The following is a 25,494-nucleotide window of genomic DNA, read 5'->3' on the forward strand; positions in this document are numbered from 1 at the left end:
GCTTAACACTTTAGAACCAGACCTGCCATCTCGCATGGTGGCACCGCGCGGCACATGACATCGGCTCCCATCACCTGGTCACCCGGTAAGGAGCTGATATCACAGGGTGGCAGGGAGAGAGAGCTGAAAACTGCTGTACACAGAGGCTTTCAACTGCTGACGTCCATTAATGAATATGAACAGACCCAGGATTTCAGGAACAGCCTCAGCAAGCTTTTTTCTACATAGGTGGGTGCGGTAGGAGACTGTCTTTCTATATAGTGTTCAAAATTGGTGTGCACCGAGTAGTGTCCAAGCAACCCCACCTTGGTTTCCAGAGGTGAAAAGCAGACCTCCTAATGTTCTGTTTTTGTGGTAGTGTGGGCGAGCAGTAGGCTTATCTTGGAGATGTGCCAAGCATTTCTTGTACTCACTGTATCAATAAATGTGGACACTAACTCAGAAGAATAACTTGAGACAATTTAAAAAAAATTATTCACATTTTAATTCATTTTTTAAGTAAGACCAAGATCATCAAAATTGGATAAGTACTTTTTAAGTTATGATTTTTCAAAGTTTCGAAAATGGAGGCTTTTTGTGTGTAATTACGCACCATGGGAATTAATGGGCAAAACTTTAAAATTGCATATAAAATCAGGAAATGCTCTCACAAGTGTCACGTTTTATTTTTAGTTCAAGGTCGTCATGATGTCCTGTGGGCCAGCCGGAGAAGTCTGAGCAGCTCCCTGTTTTGGGCTTTTGAAAGTCTTGAATCTGGTGCAGAAATGAGAAGGGGGCCATTTGGAAACGCACAGGAGGACTTAAAGATAAGTCTGGTGGGTCCCCTTGGAGTGCAGCGATGGCAAGGGGTTAGGGACCCCCCAGAGCCTAGCTGGTTTTCTGATGCAGAGGCCAGGTGCAGTGCAGATAGGTCAGACAGGAGTTGTGCATCAGGGAGTCCTTGGAGCCAGGAGCAGGTCACTTGGAGTGTTGCTTGCAGGTCAGCAGGGACACTCTGGGGGTGGTTCTTGGGTTTCCTGCAGTTTCTCAACTGGGACTTGCTTCTGGGCTTTTGAGAGTCTGGAGTGGTTTTCCTTTTGGGTATCGACTGGGTATCCAGTAACCTGGGTATTTGCCCTTCTCGGGCCCTGAAAGTCTGAGTGGCACCAAACTTGGCACACTGTTAGGTTTTGTCCTTCGGGTCCGTTGGGTGGGGTTTGGTTTGGCTGCTGTGTCCGGTTTGTTGGTCTGCGGCCTGTCAGTGAACTGGACTTCACTGGTTTCTTGCTTGCAGGTTGAAGGTGAATGATGCCTTCACTCAGATGCAATTTGCAGAAGGGTGGAGGTGCTCTGGGGTTTCTTAGAGTACTTCAGTTGTCTGGTCGACCACTCAGCAGCGATTTTCGAGCCCTGAGTGCAGCAGGCAGACTTGTTGCCTTTTTCTTCTTCCAGCAGGACTTCTGTTTTTGTGCCTCAGGTCGTCTTTGTCGCTGGTTTTCTTGTGTCCATCAAATCTGATCTGCAGGTCTAGGTATGCTCACTAAATATTGCCTTTAGTGGGCAGTAGAGAGAGGGCCTGATAGTGGCCAGTAGGTCACCTAGCTTAGAGTGGCTGCACCCACTATGTGACCATTTCCTGTGGGAAGGGGTCACATCCCTAACTGTGATAGGCTATTTTCCTACCGTGCAAGATGGAGGAAAATGAAATGTACTGGTCCCCCTCGCCTGCCACATCTGAGAGGTGGTGCAGACTGGGGGTAGCCATTGCTATTCTAGCTAAGCCTTCCCGCCGGTTTTCCTGCTCAAAGTGGAGGAGAAACCATCGGACGGCCATCTGCTGCTAGCAGCAGAGTCAGAGGCCAGATTTGAATGGCTGTAAAGCCTTTGAAGCTGACCGCTAGTGCGGGGTGCCTGTCTGGGGGAGGAGGTGTAGCACCTCCTGCAGGAGAGGCTTTATGTTCTGGCTCCTGAAGCCAGAGGCTCTCATGCCAGGAGTCCAGACTTCTGGTCCACAACCAAGCTAGGGCTGTTAGGTTTTGCAAGGGGGCATCTTTAATGTGCCCTCTGAGCATATTTTATAATAAATCCAGCACTGGCATTTGTGTGGGTTTATTATTCTTAGTTGTTTGATACCAAACAACCCAGTATTTTGGGAGGCCATCTTGTAGCTGGGGAACTCATAATGACCAGTGTCCAGCACATGTATTTCCTATGGCTTCTCTGTACACTTACTGTGTCTTAAACTTTTGAAATCACACAGTAGGGGCATATTTGCTCTAGCACACATATGCCCTAACATACAGTAAAGTGCACCCTGCCTTAGAGCTGCAAGGCATGCCAGAGGGGTGATTTGTCTATAGTGTATGCGGTGTTAGTGGGCATATCGCGTTTGTAACATTTAAATATACCTGGTCATGCACTTGCAATGGCAGCCTGCATTAGGCTGGTGTGGGGCCTATCAGAGTGGCACAACTAGTGCTGCAGCTCTGGGGGGGGAGGCCCTCTTCAGGACCCATGCCCCAGGTACCAGGGGTACCATTTACAAGGGACTTACAAGGGTGGCTGAAGTGCAAAACATAGTACAGTCTTGAAGAAAGAGAGCTGGCCTTGGGAACCCGTTTAGCAGGGGCCCAGGGCACTTAGTTTGAAACCACATCATTTTCCAGGTACAAGGTGTGGGGCTACCATGTCAAAAGAGGCCCTTTCTATAAGTGCTGGTGCAGTTCATAAAGTACTGAGTGGGCCCAGGGAAGAGGGAGGGAGTGGTAATTCGTCAGATTACAGTTGGAGCCCGGCCTGGCATTGCTCCGCTTGTGGAATGAGCGTGTGTGTCAGTGGCAGCATCAGGCGGTTTGCTTAAAGAGAAGGGGTGACATTACGTTAGGGCAGTGCTTACTTTGTGCTTGTTGTTTTGGAGGGCTGGCGCTTATTTTTCTGCCTCAAGCATTTACTGCGACCAAAAGACACATGGAGGAAGAGAAAACCTAAAAGCGTCACAATGGAAGAAAGCTGAAAGAGTCAGCTGGAGGGGCAGGGAGTGGCTGTAAATGGATTGAAGAGGCCGAGATGGCTTCAGTATTACTCTGCCTCAGTAATCCATGTTCGCACATGTATTTGCAGCCCCCGTGTGTTTAAGAGAAGGGCTTTGGGCACCAGCACGTTTTTATTTACAAATTAAGCACTGCCTCAGAGGGTCTCTGATCGCGTGTACACAGATGTCAAATGATTGCTTGCAGGGAGGACTGCACCTTATCAAAGTATTATCATTGATAACTGCTGACAGGAAATCGATGATTTCCGAACTCAGGGCCCAAGATCTGGGTGTTTTACGTTTCTGAACTTGAGAAACCGAATCTCTGATCCGTGGAATAGTCCTCGGTAACGTTGCCTTGTCCCTGGAGTCCTTCTCAGCCTGGTGTGGTTAGATCTTCTCCAGAACCCTCAGGGACACCAGTTCCTTCGGAGCGGCCTCGGGAGGCCCTGCCTCTGGTCGGCTGTAGGAAAAAATTGTAGAGGCCAGTGAGAAAACAGCAATCAACTACTCTGTTCAGCATCTGACGACTGCAATCAGCTAAAGACACATCCTGACTTTCTACGTTCACATATGTCCAGTGTAAGGTTTTTATTAGTTTTTTTGGAGGGAAAATCCCAATTACTGTCCCTCATAAAACACAACATACAGTAAATGAAATAATGCCTCCATAGCAAACATTCATAGGAACACTTTGTCTAGGAGCCTGGCACCAGCCCTTGAGATTTACAGAATGGAAGCTCTAGGTGCGGGCCTTTATGGCTGTGAGCTCTGGGGCTTCGGTCACTTTAGTTGAGAATGGGTTCCTTAGATCTCCGATAGAATTACCGGTTCGCACCCCATTGGCACCCCTTTGTCTCGACCTGGCCCAAGCGTATTTCCAATAAAGTTGAGCGCAGAATGCTCATGTATTGGCACCGACTGTGGACTTCTGTCGAGCCTGGATCCTATTGTGTGGGGCTGACAACCGTCATGTCCTCAGGTTGTGTACGCTAAATCCCCTGTATGAATACAGTTTGTTTGGTACTGGATAAACTGGCAGTCTGTGGCCTTTGGGCATTCCCTGAAGAGCTACGTAGATTGTCAAAAAGTAGACAACAAGCAATCTATTGGGAATTGGCCAATTTACAAGTGACCCTCTCTAGCAGTGGTCCTCTAGTTAGGGATTTTCTTGATCTTAAATCTCTACCTGGGTTTGAATCAGCAATTGACGAAATGACTCCCCCAGTGGCCGCCTAGTTTTAAATGTTTTGTGGTTGGACAACATAAGACTGAGCAAAGCCGATCGCCCCCTTCATATGAAGTGTGAACTTAACCCCTGTAACATGTTTTATTTATTTATTTAGTTTTTTAGAAAACTGATCAGGACCTTGATATGAAATGTGAACCTAACCCTTTGTAACATGTTGTGTCTTTTTGTGAGGATGCCTTTTAATGTGTGTTGTTTTCATGTTGTACTTTCATGTTCCTGGAAATTGAAATAACGTTTTTATACGATATAAGTGAAATATTAGAAAATTCAACACCATGTTAATAAAACATTGGGGCAGTCTCTATTAAAAACAGGGTTGCAGAACATCTTTTCAAGTGCAATAGTCCCTTCTGCAGGGGCAGCTGTGAGGCCAAATGCCAAATTGTTTCCACATTGTCACTGCCTCAGCCATAGCCTGAGCATTTCAACTAACTGTTTTAAGTTAATTGACACCCACTCATAATAAACTTGCTTCTTCACATGATTTTATTTACTTTCATGTGGAAGTTCCACAGAAATGACAAAGTTGTGAATGCAGGGCACAGCACAAGCCCCTATAGTGCCGGGGAGGGATGGAGGGTCCCTTCGCCCCAAGATCTGTCAAGGATGCCCATTTCCCCCAAGGTCCATGAATGTGTGTGAGCTATGAGTGACTCAGGGGCCCCTCATCACCTTCCTCAGCGGGGCCCATCACTTTCTTATGCCTGAAAGGGTCCTGCCCAGAGAGGTGGGGGCTTCCTGTTTTTTAGGGTTGCTGATCGTAGAGCGCGCAAGCACAGGTCTTCTTTGGGTTATTACTGTTTTTACAATGACTCTTGTACTCTTAACAGCTCCACTTGGTGAGATAAAACTCTTATAAATGCTCCACATATAGTGAGCTCAAGGCCAAAAGATAAGTCTAGTAGAGAGGGTAAATATTCATAGCTACTTTTTAAAAAGGCCCAAATTTGCAGTAGGTCTGATTTGGTGACCCCTCATTGGAAACATATTTATATGCACATTATGTTAATTAAAACCTTCATAAGACTTCCAGTCACTTCTGAGTTGTGGCAAAAAAAAACCTCAAGGTCCTGTTCCTTTAAATTTGGCCACTCTTGGGTCCTACAGGATTTTCAGTGTTCCTTTCAGATGTTTTCTCCGTGTGCAATTACACCTACAGCAAGAATACATGAAGAAATTAATTTTTACTCCTGTTGCAGCACTCGGTATTCCTAAGTCAAGTCTTAAAAGGGTGGGGGGGGTTGGGTCTTTGGGCTGGTGAGAGATTTGAACCAGAGTTTTCCTGTTGTTAAGCTGTGTAACAGGCCTTAGCACTGAACACTTCTAACAATGATAAGAATCGTACAGGCAGAATACTGCCTTTAAAGTTTGACAGCCTAAGTGAAAGATGCTTCAGATGTGACTTCCAATCCAATCAATCAGCTACTGCAAGAGTGTCCCGTTGTTAGTGAACTGCACCCTCCCAACCCCAGCACACTGAGCTCTCTGTCAGAAAGCTCTCTCCAGTAGCCAGGCTTTAAGAGACTTTCTGAAGCAGTTTTCAGTCCTCATTTTGCACCCGGGGTGGAAGGGGCTGGTGCCCATCCACTGAAGCTCCTCCGTCCCCATCCTGGACCTCAGAAAACAACTCAAGACGTGGGTCTTCGACTGAAGTCCCCGGACCAGATTCCACGCAGCTGACACGGGCCTGGATATCTCACCGCTGATCAGTGTGCCTAACAATTGGAACTGATCGATTGATTGAAGAAATGCCAAGGATGTGCCTCAAGATAATAAATAACAAACCTCCCCACTTTTTTTCACTTGAATCTCAGTACCCAGGTCACACCGGCTCCAGAGGAGGGGAGGGTTCTATCTGGAAGATAGTGTGTGAACCTGGCGGTGGGATAACATGCGTGATGACGTGGGCTAGTGGTGTAACAAAACTTGAGGAGGCCCCCCTGTAAGGTACCTGGAGGCCCCCCTCCGGACTCATCCAGGAGGACTCAGGCCAGGGTACCGGCTGAGGGACCACTGGAGCTGAGAGGCACCACAGGGCTGTTGAGACCCATGTCGCGCCACTGACGCGGGCTTGAACGCTAAAAAGCTCTGTGGACCAAAACTGAAGTTTTAAACTGAATTCTCCACAACCAGCTTCCTTGGAACCTTTAATAACACCCTTGCAGCAGCTTCTGAACCACCTGCAGTCTCTTCAGAAGATAAACTGGAAGACCCAGACGCAACTCACTGGCAGAATCCATTTACAAGGTGATAAGCGCATGTATCTGTTTTGTGCACCCGAAAGGGAGCAAGTAAAGACCTTTCTCCACTGATTTTAAAAGCCCAAAACAATAACCCACTACTGCTGCATTCTGTGAGCTCAAGGTTAAGTGGCAGTCAACCTATATACAGTGGCCAAAGTTAGAGTGGTCGTGGAGGTGGTAAAGCAGCACCCCCTGGCCTGCACTCAGGTCCCAGTGGTTCTGCTTCTCCGGCTTTACATTGGAGATTGGTGACCCGCATCCTCTGGAAGGCGGCTTCCAGACAGTCCTTAAACATGCCCGGTGCTTCAGGAAAATTGTTCTCCATTGAGAGAAAGAGCTGCATGTCATCTGCATATGACAATTGACACTGACAGTTTAGAAAATACCCCCTCAATAGTTGAACTGCAACCACGTCTAGTCTACATCCACAGTCTAGACTCAATTACTTTTACGCTACTTTAGTTTTAGTAGTATTCACCAATAATTTGTTCATTTTATTGTATTCACATGAGTCAATGTTTAGAAGACAATGGGTGTTTGATCCAAAAGTATAAGATTGTTTGCATCAGCTAACATGAGTATGTGGGTACCACATGGACAAGGAAGAAAAACATTATCTTTGGCAAGATAGTGTTGAAATAAAAGATAGAACTCCAGGGCCTGTATTACACCAGTGTCCTGGGGTGCAACAGGCGTTTGCACCCGTGGGGAACTTTGATGTTACAGAAGGGGCCGCAGACGCTTGTACGGCCCTTTCTGTAATACAGATAGCGCTGGCGCACATATAGCAACAGTGCTATCAGTGTGTGCTCCCTCATTTACATAGGGGCACGGCCCTAGGCAAATGAATGAGTCATTTTGCCTCTGCGCCCGCGCCACATTGTTGACATGGATGCAGAGGCAAACATGCCTTTAGAAGGCGCATTGAAAGTGTGCCACAAAAAGGTTCCTTCTAAATGCAGCCCTCTAAAAGGATGAAAGGGGGCCTCACGGATCCCCCTCCCCCAGAGAACCTCTTGCAGGCGGGTACAGTCACCCACTGCACCCGCCTGTAAGGGGATCTCTAATTCCTGTTAAAAGTGCGGGGGAGTTATCACCCGCACAGAGAAACATGGAGAATGTGCAGCCCTGGGCAGTGGGAGTTTGCGGCTGCCCAAAGGGCAGCACATTCTTCCTGATAGGGCGCTTTTTCCATGTTTGCACCCGGCGCACCTGCTTTAAAGCACGCTGTGGCACAGACATGGAAAGTGCACCCTATATGTAATACAGGTCCTCAAAGCCAAAACACTAATGTACATGTGGTTCACAAATTGCAAACAGCACATCAAATACTCAGGAGACAATAGTAATTTGAACGCACCAGAACTGTCACCAGAAACGGCCAGGTAGATCGTATAAACCTAAAATGCATGCAGATTTAAGTGAGTTTCTTACATATACACTACAATACAAGTCTATGGAGTGTAAGCTCGGCAGAAACTTGTTATTTTCAGCGATATTTATTTAATGAGCAGGTGGCAGGTTTGTCTCACACAACAAGTGCAAGACATCCTTGTAACTAAAATACAATACATGACTACTCTGCAGATTCCGTTAATTTCATACATAATTCTTCTAGTTGCCAAAATTGAAGCCGAAGCTACACTTTACTAAGAGATGCAGGAAATGTGCAAATGTATTACCGTGGATAAAATGGCTTCAGGCCTGTTAGAGTCATGAAACTTAGCAAGCACAGGGAGGACAAAGGACACTTCAGGTGAATACAACAATGATTCTCAGATTAGATTATAAAATATATCCAACCACGTTGTGTTATGAAGGTGTAAGGAACCACTGATGTTAATGCAATAAGAATACAAGATTATTTTCATGATCCCCCCTTTTTACGTTGAGCGTAAGCGTGCGGTCTCTTGTATACTTTTAAGTATACTTCTTCAGTGGGCTTAAAGTACTTTCATTTGCTTGTTTCAGTGTCATTTAAAAACCCTTCCTTGCTAGTGGTCAGTCACACCTGTTTGTCCCTCCTATTTCTCTTTGGGAGAATGGTCCAACTACTGTATAGTTAAGCTTTGTTCTGTTTATCTGTTCTTTAGGGGACTTTTTTTTCTTCATTTCCTGCTTGTGTTCAGTGAAACTTCCCTTTTTAATTGTAGAGCATTCTTGCTCTCAGATTAGCTGTCAACAAGGCTGTTATCTTGGTCACATTTGCTGTCTTTCACTGCTCTCTCTGCTGCCTGGCTCGGATTTTGTTTAACAAGTGTGCCTGCCCAGTGTGTTTGTTTATTTACTTGTTTGCTAAGTAGCCCAAACTCGGCCCAAAGGTATTGGAGGCTTTACATAAGTACCAGCTACAATACACAAGGACATATTCATTTTATGTTGGCACAGCAAGATTAAGTGATGTTAAGCCGACGCCTTGACTCGAACCCGGGTCCTCAGTTCCCACGTGGGCAGCTCTAGTCGTTGTGCCACACCTTCTCCCTGTTCTACCAGGTTTCCATGGAGCGCATGAGGCATTGCAGTTCCTTTCATTTTTACAGTGTGGCATGCATTGCTTTGTTTACGAATGGCAGCCATGCCTTTCTTTCGTTCTGCACAGCTTGCCCACCTCCATTTTTAAAAGAAATTCTATTCATTGGGGCTCGTCTTGAGGTGATCTCTTCTGTGGCAAGAAAAAACAACTCAGCAAAGGAGACATTGCTAGCAAGATGTGATCAGTGTGTTTCTAACCTGATGCTAAGTCGATGAGGCAGTTATGTGCGATGGGATTTCTGCTCTAATGGAAGCAAAAACAACACATTTTCCTGTACAACCTGAAATTAAATAACCCGATCAACGAAGGTGCGATTTTAATTATAGAAAGGGCATAAACCAATGGTATGCAGTTTTTTTCAGTAATGCCAATTAATTGACAATATCGTTAGAGCGAAATGCAGTGTCTAGGAGATTCTTTAAAGGCAAAGGCATATATCATGTAACCAGAGGAAATGCTGAATTACAGTTCTTGCAGATGTGACATGCTGGCTGCACCTGAATGCAAAATACGAGTGATGTTATATATTTATCTACAAATGTTCTGTTTTCAAATGGCGTGTACAAAGCTCAAAAGCACAACAACACTGCACAGAGTTAAAAACGATGGCAGTACGTGAGTACAGGTAAGACCGCCGACATTTGAGTTAACAGCATTGGTTATGCTGCTGGGAAACGGGAGGAATCTGTGGCTCAGGACAAGGCAGAAAGTGGGCAGGCTTCATGGAACTGACGGCGCTTTTCTGCTGTCAAATTCTAAGTTCACACTTACCTCTGTTCTCAATGAATTTGCTTTTATTTCTTGCCACAATGACGTCTCTGGTTAACGTCCTCATACTTGAAAATAGATGTTGCTTTCACCAGTGCTGCCCTTTAGTGAATCCAGCATTCCCTGGCCAATGACCTCTAACTTGCGACAAATTCTAGCACGGTGCACGCTGGCAGGGCAATTCCAGAGCAATAAGTTTGGTGCCGGCATGTAAACAGAGTGAGATTTCCACGTAGTAATAAAGTGATCGTATGGTAAGTTTACTGTCGTACTCACAGTTAGTATTTCATACTTCGGCCAAATTATGTGGTAGGGATGACCAATTCACGTGGCAAGAAAAGTCCAGTTATCAAATTACAACGCCAATAACTCTAACTCAAGCAAATGCAAGACATCTTGCATTGCAAATGCTTGGTTTTGTTGAGGAGAGGCAACATTTCATTACTATAATTAAATCTCAAATAGTCTATAACTTCTGCTTTTCCTTCTTTCCTATCACTGTCATCCTCATGCTCAAAAGTGCAAGTGGAAAAGGTCTGGTGGAGTAAAACTATCTCACAAAAACAATTGACCACTATTCTGATTGTGGCAAAATAATGTACCAGAGGAGACCAATTTAGAAATGTAAGGAAAATGCCATATACTCAGGCCTTCTAGTATTTCATATTATCTAGGTTGCTCCACGGAGGATCACCTAGAGCAGAGCAGCGTTAGGTTTCGAAAGGCCAGTCCTTTCACTGGTCTGTAAGCCTCGACTTGTGTTAGGAAAGGAAGACTTTGCAGCTGTGGAGGAGTTTCAGCTGAAATTAAAAGTTTACGACCAAACAAGGTGAAGTAGTAGTCAAGTTTGAAGCCAACATATTTTGGTGAGGTGATTGTTTTTAGACTTTTAGTGATCCTGTCAGTCTGTGGGTAACTCCTGCAATTTGTCGGTGCAGAAAAAACTGTCTTTTGTGAGTTAAGGTTAAGTTTGTCATATTATCCTCCTGTTCTGAGGTCACTTCACATTAGGATTCAATGAGGTGTTGTGGTTGGACTTGGAATTGTTTTCTATGACCTGCATTGTTTTCTGGCAGCTTTGAGTTTGCAGGTAAGTAGGAGTTTCTCCTCCACCTTTCAATGGCTGGTTGGTTTTACACATTTATTATGGCGTACCTCTACCAAACTGAGGTTTTCTTGGATCCTTTCAATTTGGAGGTGGTGGAAGGAGGTTTGCACGTAATGCTGGAGATCTCATCATCATATCATTCTACCAAGCTGGACGGGTCAGCAGTGGGCCCTGATGCTAACTTTTCAGAGTGGATCAAGGAGTGTAAGGCCTTTCTGTAGATGTTTGAGGTCTGCATCTCGTTTTTGATGGACACAGTTTACTGAGGTAGACTTTAAAAGGGATGAAGAAGTTATGTTTTCAATCCAATCTAAGAGTGAGGGAAACATCTGAATGTTGTGCCTCTTTCCAGGGGGGAGGCTGTGAGTAGGGTAGGCGGATTGTTGTGGCTGGTTGATGATTGATAGGGAGGATTTCAGGTGGTTGAAATTTTTCAGGTGGTTGACAATCTGATCAGGAGGAGTGGAGCTGATGAGCACTTCAAACAGGGGAACCACCAGTAAAACCATAAGTCATAGAATAATTCATCAGATTAAACAAAAGTTACAAATAGGCCAACCCCCTTGAGGAGGTGACTGTGAGGTAAGGGGATTCGCCCACCAGCCTCCACTAAGATGCTTATTCAAAACAAGGCTTCTTCTTGTGTTTGGGACTGTATATCCCCTTCTACATTGGTAACATATCTTGTGAATATAGTAGGATATTAGAGGGCCACTTGTCATGAACACATTTTAGAGTGAGAACTAAAGTCTAAAGGCTACTAAATTTAAACCAGCACTGGATTTTGACTTTGATGTCTTACACAAGGAATCCAAGGTCTAATTTGTTTTTCAGAGTTCTTGTTAGTCTGTTTGCAGAACAGCTCTTACAGATTTAATATTTAACCACTTCTAACATTGCCTAGATAAAGAAGAATTCTGCAGCCTGAAAATGGTTGTTCACCAGGATTATTGTTTGCTCAGTTGGTACACTGGATGCATTTAAAGAAGAGGCTAATGGGCAACTTTTTGTCACAGACCATAGTGCCAGAATTCCACCTGGAATTACAAGTAGTAGAATAAAGCCCTTGTTATAGACAACTACAGAAAGAAACAATCCAATGCCTTACTTGAGGCGGTCATCTCAAAAGTTGACCTGTATACCTGGAACCATTTAGAATAATGCACAGACTTAAGTGCAAACTCACTCTTCGTTCTGCTTCTAATTTACAGACTCAGAGCTCTGCTAAAAAAACCTTTGTAAGTTTTGTTTATGACAATCAAAGATCAGACAGGAGCTCTGCATTTGGTAAGTTTGAGCCATAGAGATCACTGCTCTTCTCAGTGATATCAAGAGACCATCAGAGATCTCTTAATAGCCAGAGTAACCTAGAGCTGTTGAATATTCTGAAAAGTGAGGCTTGGGTTTGTAGCCTGCTCACCCTGTTGGCAGAGTGAGATGCTATCAACCTAGAAAACATTTTATTGTTTCATTTGATCTTTCCTAAGGCACGCACAAGTGCACAAAGCATTTACCAGAAGAAACTAGAAATAGTGCAGAGCCCACAGCAAGGAAAGTCCACACTCCTACCAGTATGGAGTAGCAAATGTCTAATTTAGTAGGTGGATCAATCAAAAGGTACTGTACACAGAAGAAAGACCTGCTCCCGTTCTGTCTGCTGCAAATAAAGGGATTAATCTCATCTGCTCCCGCACACAACAAAATCAAATGTGGGAGAGCTGTGACTGAGTAATGCTTATGGACTTGGACGTTAGGCATACCTACTTTTGAAATTTTTTGTGTATTTATAAAAAAATCTGTAGCTTGTGCATTTTGTTAAACAGTGCACTGTTAGGGGTTTTCAAATATTTTCTAAGCCCCTATTTTTGGAGAAGTGCACCCTGAATACTGACTCCTAGAATATCGATGGGACACATATTGACAGAAGTCTAAATTTTCTGTACCTAACTCCACATATATGTACCTATGCAGTACATATATCTTCAAGGTACATAGATATTGAGTATGGGATAGTAAATCTATACTTCTTCAAATGCACTTAACTGTAGATATTTAGCCCCACAGTATTCCTGTACCACGATATTCTGGGGTGGGAGGTCCAATATTCAGTAGAATCCTTCTAGAAACCCACAACACACCATCACCCGCAACATATTCCCTGCTGCAAATCGAACAAGGTCACCTAAGACCAACTAATCATTACCCTCTCCCGGAACCCACCCATCGACACTGACACAGCAGCCTGCAACCTCAGGCAATGGATCGATGACTGTGCCAACACTCTCGCCCTGATCAAAAATCCTTCCAACAGATGCACCGACAGAAAGGCCTTCTGGTTCATCGCCGACCTCCAAGAATCTAAGCAAACATGCCAAAGACTCGAAAAGAAGTGGAGCCAAGATCAGACGCTGGACAACCACACAGCCTTGCAGGAATGCCATCCGCAGACACCACCAACTCATCCGAACCACCAAGAAAACCACCTTCAAAGAACGCATCAGCAACAATGCACACAGCCACAAGGAGCTCTTCAACATCGTGAAGGAGCTCTCCAACCCCGGATCCAACATTAAGACCTCTGCGACTCCCTAGCCACATGTTTCTTTCCATGCTGCAAGAGTTTGTGTAATTATTTAGGCACTCAGTCTTGGTTCCTCACTGCGATGCAGGGATAGTTTGACGCCTAGGGACGATGCTTTGGCAATTCTTGACTGTGAGAAGGTAGCCTCTTTCTAGCCTTGTTACCCCCACTTTTGGCCTGTTTGTGAGTGTATGTCAGGGTGTTTGTCACTGTTTTCACTGTCTCACTGGGATCCTGATAGCCAGACCTCAGTGCTCATAGTGAAAACACTATGGTTTCAGTATGGTTTGTTATGTGTCACTGGGATCCTGCTGGTCAGGACCCCAGTGCTCATAGGTTTGTGGCCTATATGTATGTGTCACTGGGACCCTGTCACACAGGGCCCCAGTGCTCATAGGTGTGCATGTATATGTTCCCTGTGTGGTGCCTAACTGTCTCACTGAGGCTCTGCTAACCAGAACCTCAGTGGTTATGCTCTCTCATTACTTTCAAATTGTCACTAACAGGCTAGTGACCATTTTTACCAATTTACATTGGCTTACTGGAACACCCTTATAATTCCATAGTATATGGTACTGAGGTACCCAGGGTATTGGGGTTCCAGGAGATCCCTATGGGCTGCAGCATTTCTTTTGCCACCCATAGGGAGCTCTGACAATTCTTACACAGGCCTGCCACTGCAGCCTGAGTGAAATAACGTCCACGTTATTTCACAGCCATTTTACACTGCACTTAAGTAACTTATAAGTCACCTATATGTCTAACCTTTACCTGGTAAAGGTTAGGTGCAAAGTTACTTAGTGTGAGGGCACCCTGGCACTAGCCAAGGTGCCCCCACATTGTTCAGAGCCAATTCACTGAACTTTGTGAGTGCGGGGACACCATTACACGCGTGCACTACATATAGGTCACTACCTATATGTAGCTTCACCATGGTAACTCCGAATATGGCCATGTAACATGTCTATGATCATGGAATTGCCCCCTCTATGCCATCCTGGCATTGTTGGTACAATTCCATGATCCCAGTGGTCTGTAGCACAGACCCTGGTACTGCCAGACTGCCCTTCCTGGGGTTTCTCTGCAGCTGCTGCTGCTGCCAACCCCTCAGACAGGCATCTGCCCTCCTGGGGTCCAGCCAGGCCTGGCCCAGGATGGCAGAACAAAGAACTTCCTCTGAGAGAGGGTGTGACACCCTCTCCCTTTGGAAAATGGTGTGAAGGCAGGGGAGGAGTAGCCTCCCCCAGCCTCTGGAAATGCTTTGTTGGGCACAGAGGTGCCCAATTCTGCATAAGCCAGTCTACACCGGTTCAGGGACCCCTTAGCCCCTGCTCTGGCGCGAAACTGGACAAAGGAAAGGGGAGTGACCACTCCCCTGACCTGCACCTCCCCTGGGAGGTGTCCAGAGCTCCTCCAGTGTGCTCCAGACCTCTGCCATCTTGGAAACAGAGGTGCTGCTGGCACACTGGACTGCTCTGAGTGGCCAGTGCCACCAGGTGACGTCAGAGACTCCTTGTGATAGGCTCCTTCAGGTGTTAGTAGCCTTTCCTCTCTCCTAGGTAGCCAAACCCTCTTTTCTGGCTATTTAGGGTCTCTGTCTCTGGGGAAACTTTAGATAACGAATGCATGAGCTCAGCCGAGTTCCTCTGCATCTCCCTCTTCACCTTCTGATAAGGAATCGACCGCTGACCGCGCTGGAAGCCTGCAAACCTGCAACATAGTAGCAAAGACGACTACTGCAACTCTGTAACGCTGATCCTGCCGCCTTCTCGACTGTTTTCCTGCTTGTGCATGCTGTGGGGGTAGTCTGCCTCCTCTCTGCACCAGAAGCTCCGAAGAAATCTCCCGTGGGTCGACGGAATCTTCCCCCTGCAACCGCAGGCACCAAAAAGCTACATTTCCGGTCCCTTGGGTCTCCTCTCAGCACGACGAGCGAGGTCCCTCGAATCCAGCGACACTGTCCAAGTGACCCCCACAGTCCAGTGACTCTTCAGCCCAAGTTTGGTGGAGGTAAGTCCTTGCCTCACCTCGCTGGGCTGCATTGCTGGGAACCGCGACTTTGCAAGCTACTCCGGCCCCTGTGCACTTCCGGCGGAAATCCTTCGTGCACAGCCAAGCCTGGGTCCACGGCACTCTAACCTGCATTGCACGACTTTCTAAGTTGGTCTCCGGCGACGTGGGACTCCTTTGTGCAACTTCGGCGAGCACCGTTTCACGCATCTTCGTAGTGCCTGTTTCTGGCACTTCTCCGGGTGCTACCTTCTTCAGTGAGGGCTCTTTGTCTTGCTCGACGTCCCCTCTCTCTGCAGGTCCAATTTGCGACCTCCTGGTCCCTCCTGGGCCCCAGCAGCGTCCAAAAACGCCAAACGCACGATTTGCGTGTAGCAAGGCTTGTTGGCGTCCATCCGGCGGGAAAACACATCTGCACGACTCTCCAAGGCGTGGGGGATCCATCCTCCAAAGGGGAAGTCTCTAGCCCTTGTCGTTCCTGCAGTATTCACAGTTCTTCAGCCTAGTAAGAGCTTCTTTGCACCAACCGCTGGCATTTCTTGGGCATCTGCCCATCTCCGAGCTGCTTGTGACTTTTGGACTTGGTCCCCTTGTTCCACAGGTACCCTCAGTCAGGAATCCATCGTTGTTGCATTGCTGATTTGTGTTTTCCTTGCATTTTCCCTCTAACACGACTATTTTGTCCTTAGGGGAACTTTGGTGCACTTTGCACTCACTTTTCAGGGTCTTGGGGAGGGTTATTTTTCTAACTCTCACTATTTTCTGATAGTCCCAGCGACCCTCTACAAGGTCACATAGGTTTGGGGTCCATTCGTGGTTCACATTCCACTTTTGGAGTATATGGTTTGTGTTGCCCCTATCCCTATGTTTCCCCATTGCATCCTATTGTAACTATACATTGTTTGCACTGTTTTCTAAGACTATACTGCATATTTTTGCTATTGTGTATATATAACTTGTGTATATTTCCTATCCTCTCACTGAGGGTACACTCTAAGATACTTTGGCATATTGTCATAAAAATAAAGTACCTTTATTTTTAGTATAACTGTGTATTGTGTTTTCTTATGATATTGTGCATATGACACTAAGTGGTACTGTAGTAGCTTCACACGTCTCCTAGTTCAGCCTAAGCTGCTCTGCTAAGCTACCATTATCTATCAGCCTAAGCTGCTAGACACCCTATACACTAATAAGGGATAACTGGGCCTGGTGCAAGGTGCAAGTACCCCTTGGTACTCACTACAAGCCAGTCCAGCCTCCTACATTGGTTGTGCAGTGGTGGGATAAGTGCTTTGAGACTACTTACCACTCTTGTCATTGTACTTTTCATAAGAGAAAAATATACAAAACAAGGTCAGTGTATATACACATAGCCAAAAAGTTTTGCATTTCCTCTTTTCACTCTTTTCTAAGTGCTGAAAAGTACTTCTAAACTTTCAAAAAGTTCTTAAAAGTTTAAAAAGTTTTTTTCTGTCTTTCCAAAAAGTTCTGAAAACTTTTTTTTCTCTTTGTCTATCACTTTAACTCTCTCTAAAAATGTCTGGCACAGGCCAAAAAGTTGAACTGTCCAAACTTGCATATGATCACCTTAGCTGGAAAGGAGCAAGGAGTCTCTGCATAGAGAGAGGTTTGAGTGTAGGGAAGAATCCTTCCTTAGAACTGTTAATTAATATGCTTAGAGTACAGGATAAGGCCATAAGTGCCCAATCTGTAGAAAAAGTAGCTAATGGTTCTCAATCTGATCCAGGGACTCCCCCAGGAAAAGGTTCAGGAAAGAAACTTCTCAGCCTGCCCATTACTAGACAGTCTAGCATAGTTGGTACAGAGGTTGAATCACATCATACTGATGATGTGCTCTCACATTATGCTGGTAGCCAAGCTGTTAGGGTGCCCTTGGTAAGGGACAGGTCTCCTTCTGTTCATTCCCATCATACCTCTGTATCTAGAAATGTCCCTCCCACCCACCCTGATGACAGATTGTTAGAAAGGGAGCTCAATAGATTAAGAGTGGAGCAAACCAGACTGAAGCTCAAGAAGCAACAGCTGGATTTGGATAGACAGTCTTTAGAAGTAGAGAGGGAAAGACAGAAGTTGGGTTTAGAAACCCATGGTGGCAGCAGCAGTATTCCCCATAGTCATCCTGCAAAAGAGCATGATTCCAGGAATCTGCATAAGATAGTTCCCCCTTACAAGGAGGGGGATGACATTAACAAGTGGTTTGCTGCACTTGAGAGGGCCTGTGCTGTACAGGATGTCCCTCAAAAGCAATGGGCTGCTATCCTATGGCTATCATTTACTGGAAAAGGTAGGGATAGGCTCCTTACTGTAAAAGAAAATGATGCTAACAATTTCCAAGTTCTTAAGAATGCACTCCTGGATGGTTATGGCTTAACCACTGAACAGTACAGGATAAAGTTCAGAGATACCAAAAAGGAGTCTTCACAAGACTGGGTTGATTTCATTGACCAGGCAGTGAAGGCCTTGGAGGGGTGGTTACATGGCAGTAAAGTTACTGATTATGAAAGCCTGTATAACACAATCCTGAGAGAGCATATACTTAATAATTGTGTGTCTGATTTGTTGCACCAGTACCTGGTAGACTCTGATCTGACCTCTCCCCAAGAATTGGGAAAGAAGGCAGACAAATGGGTCAGAACAAGGGTGAACAGAAAAGTTCATACAGGGGGTGACAAAGATGGCAATAAGAAGAAAGATGGTGAAAAATCTCAAGATAAGCATGGGGATAAGGGTAAAACCAAAGATCCCACTTCAAATCTTAAACACTCTTCAGAGGGTGGGGATAAAACAAATTCTTCCTCTTCTTCCCAACCTGCACACATTAAAAAGCCTTGGTGCTTTGTGTGTAAAAATAGAGGCCATAGGCCAGGGGATAAGTCCTGTCCAGGTAAACCCCCTGAGCCTACCACCACTAATACATCAAGCTCTAGTGCCCCTAGCAGTAGTGGTACTAGTGGTGGGACTGCTGGCAACAGTCAAGCAAAGGGTGTAGTTGGGTTCACTTATGGGTCCATAGTGGAAACTGATGTCATCAGTCCCAAGACAGTTTCTGTCACACCTAGTGGCATTGGCCTTGCCACACTGGCTGCTTGTCCCCTTACAATGGATAAGTACAGGCAGACAGTTTCAATAAATGGTGTTGAGGCCTTGGCCTACAGGGACACAGGTGCCAGTTTCACTTTGGTGACTGACAACCTAGTGCACCCTGATCAACACATCATTGGACAACAGTATAAGATTATTGATGTCCATAACTCCACTAAGTTTCTTCCCTTAGCTATAATTCAGTTTAGTTGGGGTGGAGTTACTGGCCCTAAGCAGGTGGTGGTATCACCTAGCTTACCTGTAGACTGTCTCTTAGGTAATGACCTAGAGGCCTCAGGTTGGGCTGATGTAGAGTTTTATGCCCATGCAGCCATGCTGGGCATCCCTGAGGAATTGTTCCCTCTCATTTCAAGTGAAATGAAAAAGCAAAGGAGAGAAGGCCTGAAAACTCAGGATCCCTCTCCATCAACAGGTAAAAAGGGTATCACAGTATCCCCTAACCACCCTACCATTCAGGATACCATTCCTGTGGTGGGAGAAACCTCTCCTGGGGTGGCACCTGTTCCAAGGGAATCATCAGTTGGCAAAACTGTACTCCCTGAGGTGGAAGTACCTCTCTGTGGGATAACTAACATTGGTGAGAAAAAGAGCACCATTTTAGTTAACATGGAGCATCCCTCCAACCCTCCCAGAGAAACTTTAGTGCAGAAACTCTGCACTGCCTCACAACACTTAGGACAGCATCCCTGCCCTAGTGTGGAGCTGATAGGACAGCATCCCTGCCCTGCTCCAACTCAAGAGAAACAGCATCCCTGTTCTCTCTTCCAGCCAAATGGACAAAGTTGTTGCCCAGCTATGGCTTTACTGAGACAGCATCCCTGTCTGGCATTTCCATCATTACAAATAGGTTCAGTGGATAATTCCCACTGCTCTAAACTAAAACTTACTGATAGAAACTCTGAAAATACATCTTCACATTGTTGGCTAGCTAAAAAACTTCAAACAGGGTGGTTTACATCCCCACAGGGAAGTAACCATATAGTGGATGATAAAGGGAGTAACCAGTCTATTGCAGAGCTACTCTCTACTTATCACCACTTAGACAATAAAGTCTCAACTGGCCAAGGTTAGCCTTATTGTCCTTCGTTTGGGGGGGGGTTGTGTGAGAAGGTAGCCTCTTTCTAGCCTTGTTACCCCCACTTTTGGCCTGTTTGTGAGTGTATGTCAGGGTGTTTGTCACTGTTTTCACTGTCTCACTGGGATCCTGATAGCCAGACCTCAGTGCTCATAGTGAAAACACTATGGTTTCAGTATGTTTGTTATGTGTCACTGGGATCCTGCTGGTCAGGACCCCAGTGCTCATAGGTTTGTGGCCTATATGTATGTGTCACTGGGACCCTGTCACACAGGGCCCCAGTGCTCATAGGTGTGCATGTATATGTTCCCTGTGTGGTGCCTAACTGTCTCACTGAGGCTCTGCTAACCAGAACCTCAGTGGTTATGCTCTCTCATTACTTTCAAATTGTCACTAACAGGCTAGTGACCATTTTTACCAATTTACATTGGCTTACTGGAACACCCTTATAATTCCATAGTATATGGTACTGAGGTACCCAGGGTATTGGGGTTCCAGGAGATCCCTATGGGCTGCAGCATTTCTTTTGCCACCCATAGGGAGCTCTGACAATTCTTACACAGGCCTGCCACTGCAGCCTGAGTGAAATAACGTCCACGTTATTTCACAGCCATTTTACACTGCACTTAAGTAACTTATAAGTCACCTATATGTCTAACCTTTACCTGGTAAAGGTTAGGTGCAAAGTTACTTAGTGTGAGGGCACCCTGGCACTAGCCAAGGTGCCCCCACATTGTTCAGAGCCAATTCACTGAACTTTGTGAGTGCGGGGACACCATTACATGCGTGCACTACATATAGGTCACTACCTATATGTAGCTTCACCATGGTAACTCCGAATATGGCCATGTAACATGTCTATGATCATGGAATTGCCCCCTCTATGCCATCCTGGCATTGTTGGTACAATTCCATGATCCCAGTGGTCTGTAGCACAGACCCTGGTACTGCCAGACTGCCCTTCCTGGGGTTTCTCTGCAGCTGCTGCTGCTGCCAACCCCTCAGACAGGCATCTGCCCTCCTGGGGTCCAGCCAGGCCTGGCCCAGGATGGCAGAACAAAGAACTTCCTCTGAGAGAGGGTGTGACACCCTCTCCCTTTGGAAAATGGTGTGAAGGCAGGGGAGGAGTAGCCTCCCCCAGCCTCTGGAAATGCTTTGTTGGGCACAGAGGTGCCCAATTCTGCATAAGCCAGTCTACACCGGTTCAGGGACCCCTTAGCCCCTGCTCTGGCGCGAAACTGGACAAAGGAAAGGGGAGTGACCACTCCCCTGACCTGCACCTCCCCTGGGAGGTGTCCAGAGCTCCTCCAGTGTGCTCCAGACCTCTGCCATCTTGGAAACAGAGGTGCTGCTGGCACACTGGACTGCTCTGAGTGGCCAGTGCCACCAGGTGACGTCAGAGACTCCTTGTGATAGGCTCCTTCAGGTGTTAGTAGCCTTTCCTCTCTCCTAGGTAGCCAAACCCTCTTTTCTGGCTATTTAGGGTCTCTGTCTCTGGGGAAACTTTAGATAACGAATGCATGAGCTCAGCCGAGTTCCTCTGCATCTCCCTCTTCACCTTCTGATAAGGAATCGACCGCTGACCGCGCTGGAAGCCTGCAAACCTGCAACATAGTAGCAAAGACGACTACTGCAACTCTGTAACGCTGATCCTGCCGCCTTCTCGACTGTTTTCCTGCTTGTGCATGCTGTGGGGGTAGTCTGCCTCCTCTCTGCACCAGAAGCTCCGAAGAAATCTCCCGTGGGTCGACGGAATCTTCCCCCTGCAACCGCAGGCACCAAAAAGCTACATTTCTGGTCCCTTGGGTCTCCTCTCAGCACGACGAGCGAGGTCCCTCGAATCCAGCGACACTGTCCAAGTGACCCCCACAGTCCAGTGACTCTTCAGCCCAAGTTTGGTGGAGGTAAGTCCTTGCCTCACCTCGCTGGGCTGCATTGCTGGGAACCGCGACTTTGCAAGCTACTCCGGCCCCTGTGCACTTCCGGCGGAAATCCTTCGTGCACAGCCAAGCCTGGGTCCACGGCACTCTAACCTGCATTGCACGACTTTCTAAGTTGGTCTCCGGCGACGTGGGACTCCTTTGTGCAACTTCGGCGAGCACCGTTTCACGCATCTTCGTAGTGCCTGTTTCTGGCACTTCTCCGGGTGCTACCTTCTTCAGTGAGGGCTCTTTGTCTTGCTCGACGTCCCCTCTCTCTGCAGGTCCAATTTGCGACCTCCTGGTCCCTCCTGGGCCCCAGCAGCGTCCAAAAACGCCAAACGCAAGATTTGCGTGTAGCAAGGCTTGTTGGCGTCCATCCGGCGGGAAAACACATCTGCACGACTCTCCAAGGCGTGGGGGATCCATCCTCCAAAGGGGAAGTCTCTAGCCCTTGTCGTTCCTGCAGTATTCACAGTTCTTCAGCCTAGTAAGAGCTTCTTTGCACCAACCGCTGGCATTTCTTGGGCATCTGCCCATCTCCGAGCTGCTTGTGACTTTTGGACTTGGTCCCCTTGTTCCACAGGTACCCTCAGTCAGGAATCCATCGTTGTTGCATTGCTGATTTGTTTTCCTTGCATTTTCCCTCTAACACGACTATTTTGTCCTTAGGGGAACTTTGGTGCACTTTGCACTCACTTTTCAGGGTCTTGGGGAGGGTTATTTTTCTAACTCTCACTATTTTCTGATAGTCCCAGCGACCCTCTACAAGGTCACATAGGTTTGGGGTCCATTCGTGGTTCACATTCCACTTTTGGAGTATATGGTTTGTGTTGCCCCTATCCCTATGTTTCCCCATTGCATCCTATTGTAACTATACATTGTTTGCACTGTTTTCTAAGACTATACTGCATATTTTTGCTATTGTGTATATATAACTTGTGTATATTTCCTATCCTCTCACTGAGGGTACACTCTAAGATACTTTGGCATATTGTCATAAAAATAAAGTACCTTTATTTTTAGTATAACTGTGTATTGTGTTTTCTTATGATATTGTGCATATGACACTAAGTGGTACTGTAGTAGCTTCACACGTCTCCTAGTTCAGCCTAAGCTGCTCTGCTAAGCTACCATTATCTATCAGCCTAAGCTGCTAGACACCCTATACACTAATAAGGGATAACTGGGCCTGGTGCAAGGTGCAAGTACCCCTTGGTACTCACTACAAGCCAGTCCAGCCTCCTACATTGACGTGCTGGTAGAAGGAGCAGTCACTGCGTCGATCCGGGAGGTAATGCATCTAATTTTCCGTCGCAAGTCAGACGCTGCGTCTAATTTTTAGAAGTTGGTGGTGTGTTGTTCCTGGTTGGACATGCTTAGATTTTCCAACCATGATGCAGGCTGTGTGTCGATTTCTGCAGGCGTTGCGTAGATTTCCAATGCACAAGGAGTTTCTTGAAGAAGTGAAGTCTTTGCTGGCCCTGAGATTTCAGAAACAGGAGGCAAGCTCAATCCAATCCCTTGGAGAGCACTTCAGGAGGGAGGCAGAGTCAGAGACCAGCAGGACAACAAGCAGGGTAGCAGTCCTTCTCAGCAAATCAGTCCAGATGAGTCCTTTGGACAGCCAGGCAGTTCCTCTGGCAGAGTGCAGGTGTGGGTCCCGAAGTGTCTGATTTGGTGGGGTCAGAGACTCAGTTTATATACCCAAAATGCCTTTGAAGTGAGAGAAACTTCAAAGGGTGGTTTTGAAGTGCACAAGTTCCCCTTTCACCCAGTCCTGTCTTCCAGGATCGCTGTAGGGGGGGTGGGGGGGAGTTATCCGTCCTTTGTGTGAGCGCAGGCCACTGGCCTGTGAAATGTAAGTGTGAGCCCCTCCGCCCTTCCGCCCCAGGAAGAGCCATTCAGTATGCAGATGAATGCAGATGTGACTGAGTGTCCTGTATTTATGGTTGCCTGGGTGGAATGCATAAAGGGAGCTGTCAACCAGCACAGACCAGACGTGTATTGGAGACAGGCTGTAAGGCACAGATGGCAGTATGTGCAGAGGAATGCCACTTTCTAAAAGTGGCATTTCTAAAATAGAAATATTAAATCCAACTTCACCAGTAAGCAGGATTATATATTACCATTCTGGCAGTACCAAACAAGATATGGATACTCCTTCCAGATGAAAATGTACCACTTAAGAGTATATGAGGGTAGCCCTAATGCTAGTCTATGAAAGGAGCAGGCCTCACAGTAGTGGAAAACTAATTAATGGGTTTTTAACTACCAGGAGAAGAAAAACACATATGTACATGTCCTGTCTTTTACCTACATAGCAACCTGCCCTATGGGATACCGAGGGCCTAACATAGGGGTGACTTATATGTAGAAAAAGGGGAGTTTAAGGCTTGGCAAGTAGTTTTAAATTCCAAGTTGAAGTGGCAGTGAAACTGCACACACAGGCCTTGAAATGGCAGGCATGAGACATGGTTAAGAGGCTACTTATGTGGGTGGCACTATCAGTGCTGCAGGCCCACTAATAGCTTTTAATTTACAGGCCCTGTGCACGTGGAGTGCACTTTACTAGGGGCTTACAGGTAAATTAAATATGCCAATTGGTTAGGAACCAGGGGAGAGAGCATATGCAGTTTGGCACTGGACATCAGTGGTAAAGTGCTCAGAGTCCTAAAACCAGCAAAAACAGGTCAGGAAAATGGAGAGAGGCAGGCAAAAAGATGGGTAATGACCGCCTTAAGGTTGTTAGGTCGAACAGGAAGAAGTTCGGCAATAGACAGGTGGCAATGGCAAGAGACTTATTAAATAAGAGTGCTGAGAGCTGGACTTCTAGCCGAATTACAGAGTAAACCTGTAGTGAGGGCAAGGGTAGTCACGAGAGCTTGGCTTAATGCAACACATTGTAGTGATGACTCGCTGTGCTGACTGGGGTACAGTAGAACACAATATTTCCCGTATCAGAGGTGGATGAGGTACTCGCGAAGGAGGGATCTTTTAAAAGTGGTTGGTGGTCAAAGTTAGCATAAAGAGTTTTCATTTTATTTAAAAAAAAGTTTGCAAGAGAGGTTCATGGATAGATAGAAGAACAGAATAGTTTGCAAACTACCTTGCTGGAGAATTCTTTAACAATGGCAAATATCTCATTGGAGGAGGTTGAACTTTCGTGGTTATGGGTGATGCAAGAGTTGCACCTGGCAAGGTAGATTGTTTAAATTACATTTTAGGTTCAGCTTTTTAAAGAGTCTCAGTCATAAGCCATGGAAGAGTTCTCCGGGACACTCAAGCGGATTGCAGTGACAATTGAAAATTCTCAGATTCTATGAATACAAGTTTGCTGAGGGGACTTTCTGTGGCAGAGAAAAGGCTTTCAAAGAGGCAATATCAACCAACGTGCTTATGATCAAGTTGTTCGAGTTAGCGACACCTGTGAAAGTGTCAGTGATGAGGACTTGTGGAAGTGTCCGTGATAAAGTCAGACAAAGATGGACAAAGTAGATTCATGGTTGTTTTTAGTAACACGTTTCCTGGGTATGATTTGCCTAAATGTAGGAGATGTGATGGTTGATGGAGTGGTCTGAGGGATTTGAATTTTGAAAACAATAAGATGGTGGTCAGACCAGGTAACTGGGGAGTTGGATGCAATGTTAAGGCTGTTGGAGTTATGGTCTAAGAGGTGGCATGTGGTATGGGTCTGACCTGCTACTGGATGAGGTCAATCGTGTTTAAGTTCCCAAGAAGATGGCAAGTGTCAACACCGCTGGGGTAATCTAGGCTTTACATTATAAGATTTTTTTTTTAAACCTCTGTCCCTCGAAGAGTCTAGACACTGTGAATATCCTTGATGCTTTGTAATGGCAGTTACCTCA

The 25,494-nt window shown here is 46.2% G+C and overlaps 1 protein-coding gene across 1 annotated transcript in view; it reads right to left on the reverse strand.

The window, feature by feature from the left end:
- Window positions 1-485: 485 nt before the first annotated feature.
- Window positions 486-25,494, reverse strand: part of LOC138296891 (solute carrier family 22 member 7-like) — a 297,169-nt gene continuing 272,160 nt past the window's right edge. Inside the window, exon 11 of the mRNA XM_069236387.1 lies at window positions 486-3,473. Coding sequence (XP_069092488.1) covers window positions 3,401-3,473 — 73 coding nt within the window. The 3' untranslated portion in view covers window positions 486-3,400. The remainder of the gene's footprint in view (window positions 3,474-25,494) is intronic.

The sequence above is a fragment of the Pleurodeles waltl genome, chromosome 5, assembly GCF_031143425.1.
Source record: "Pleurodeles waltl isolate 20211129_DDA chromosome 5, aPleWal1.hap1.20221129, whole genome shotgun sequence".
In the NCBI taxonomy this organism is placed as follows: Eukaryota; Metazoa; Chordata; class Amphibia; order Caudata; family Salamandridae; genus Pleurodeles; species Pleurodeles waltl.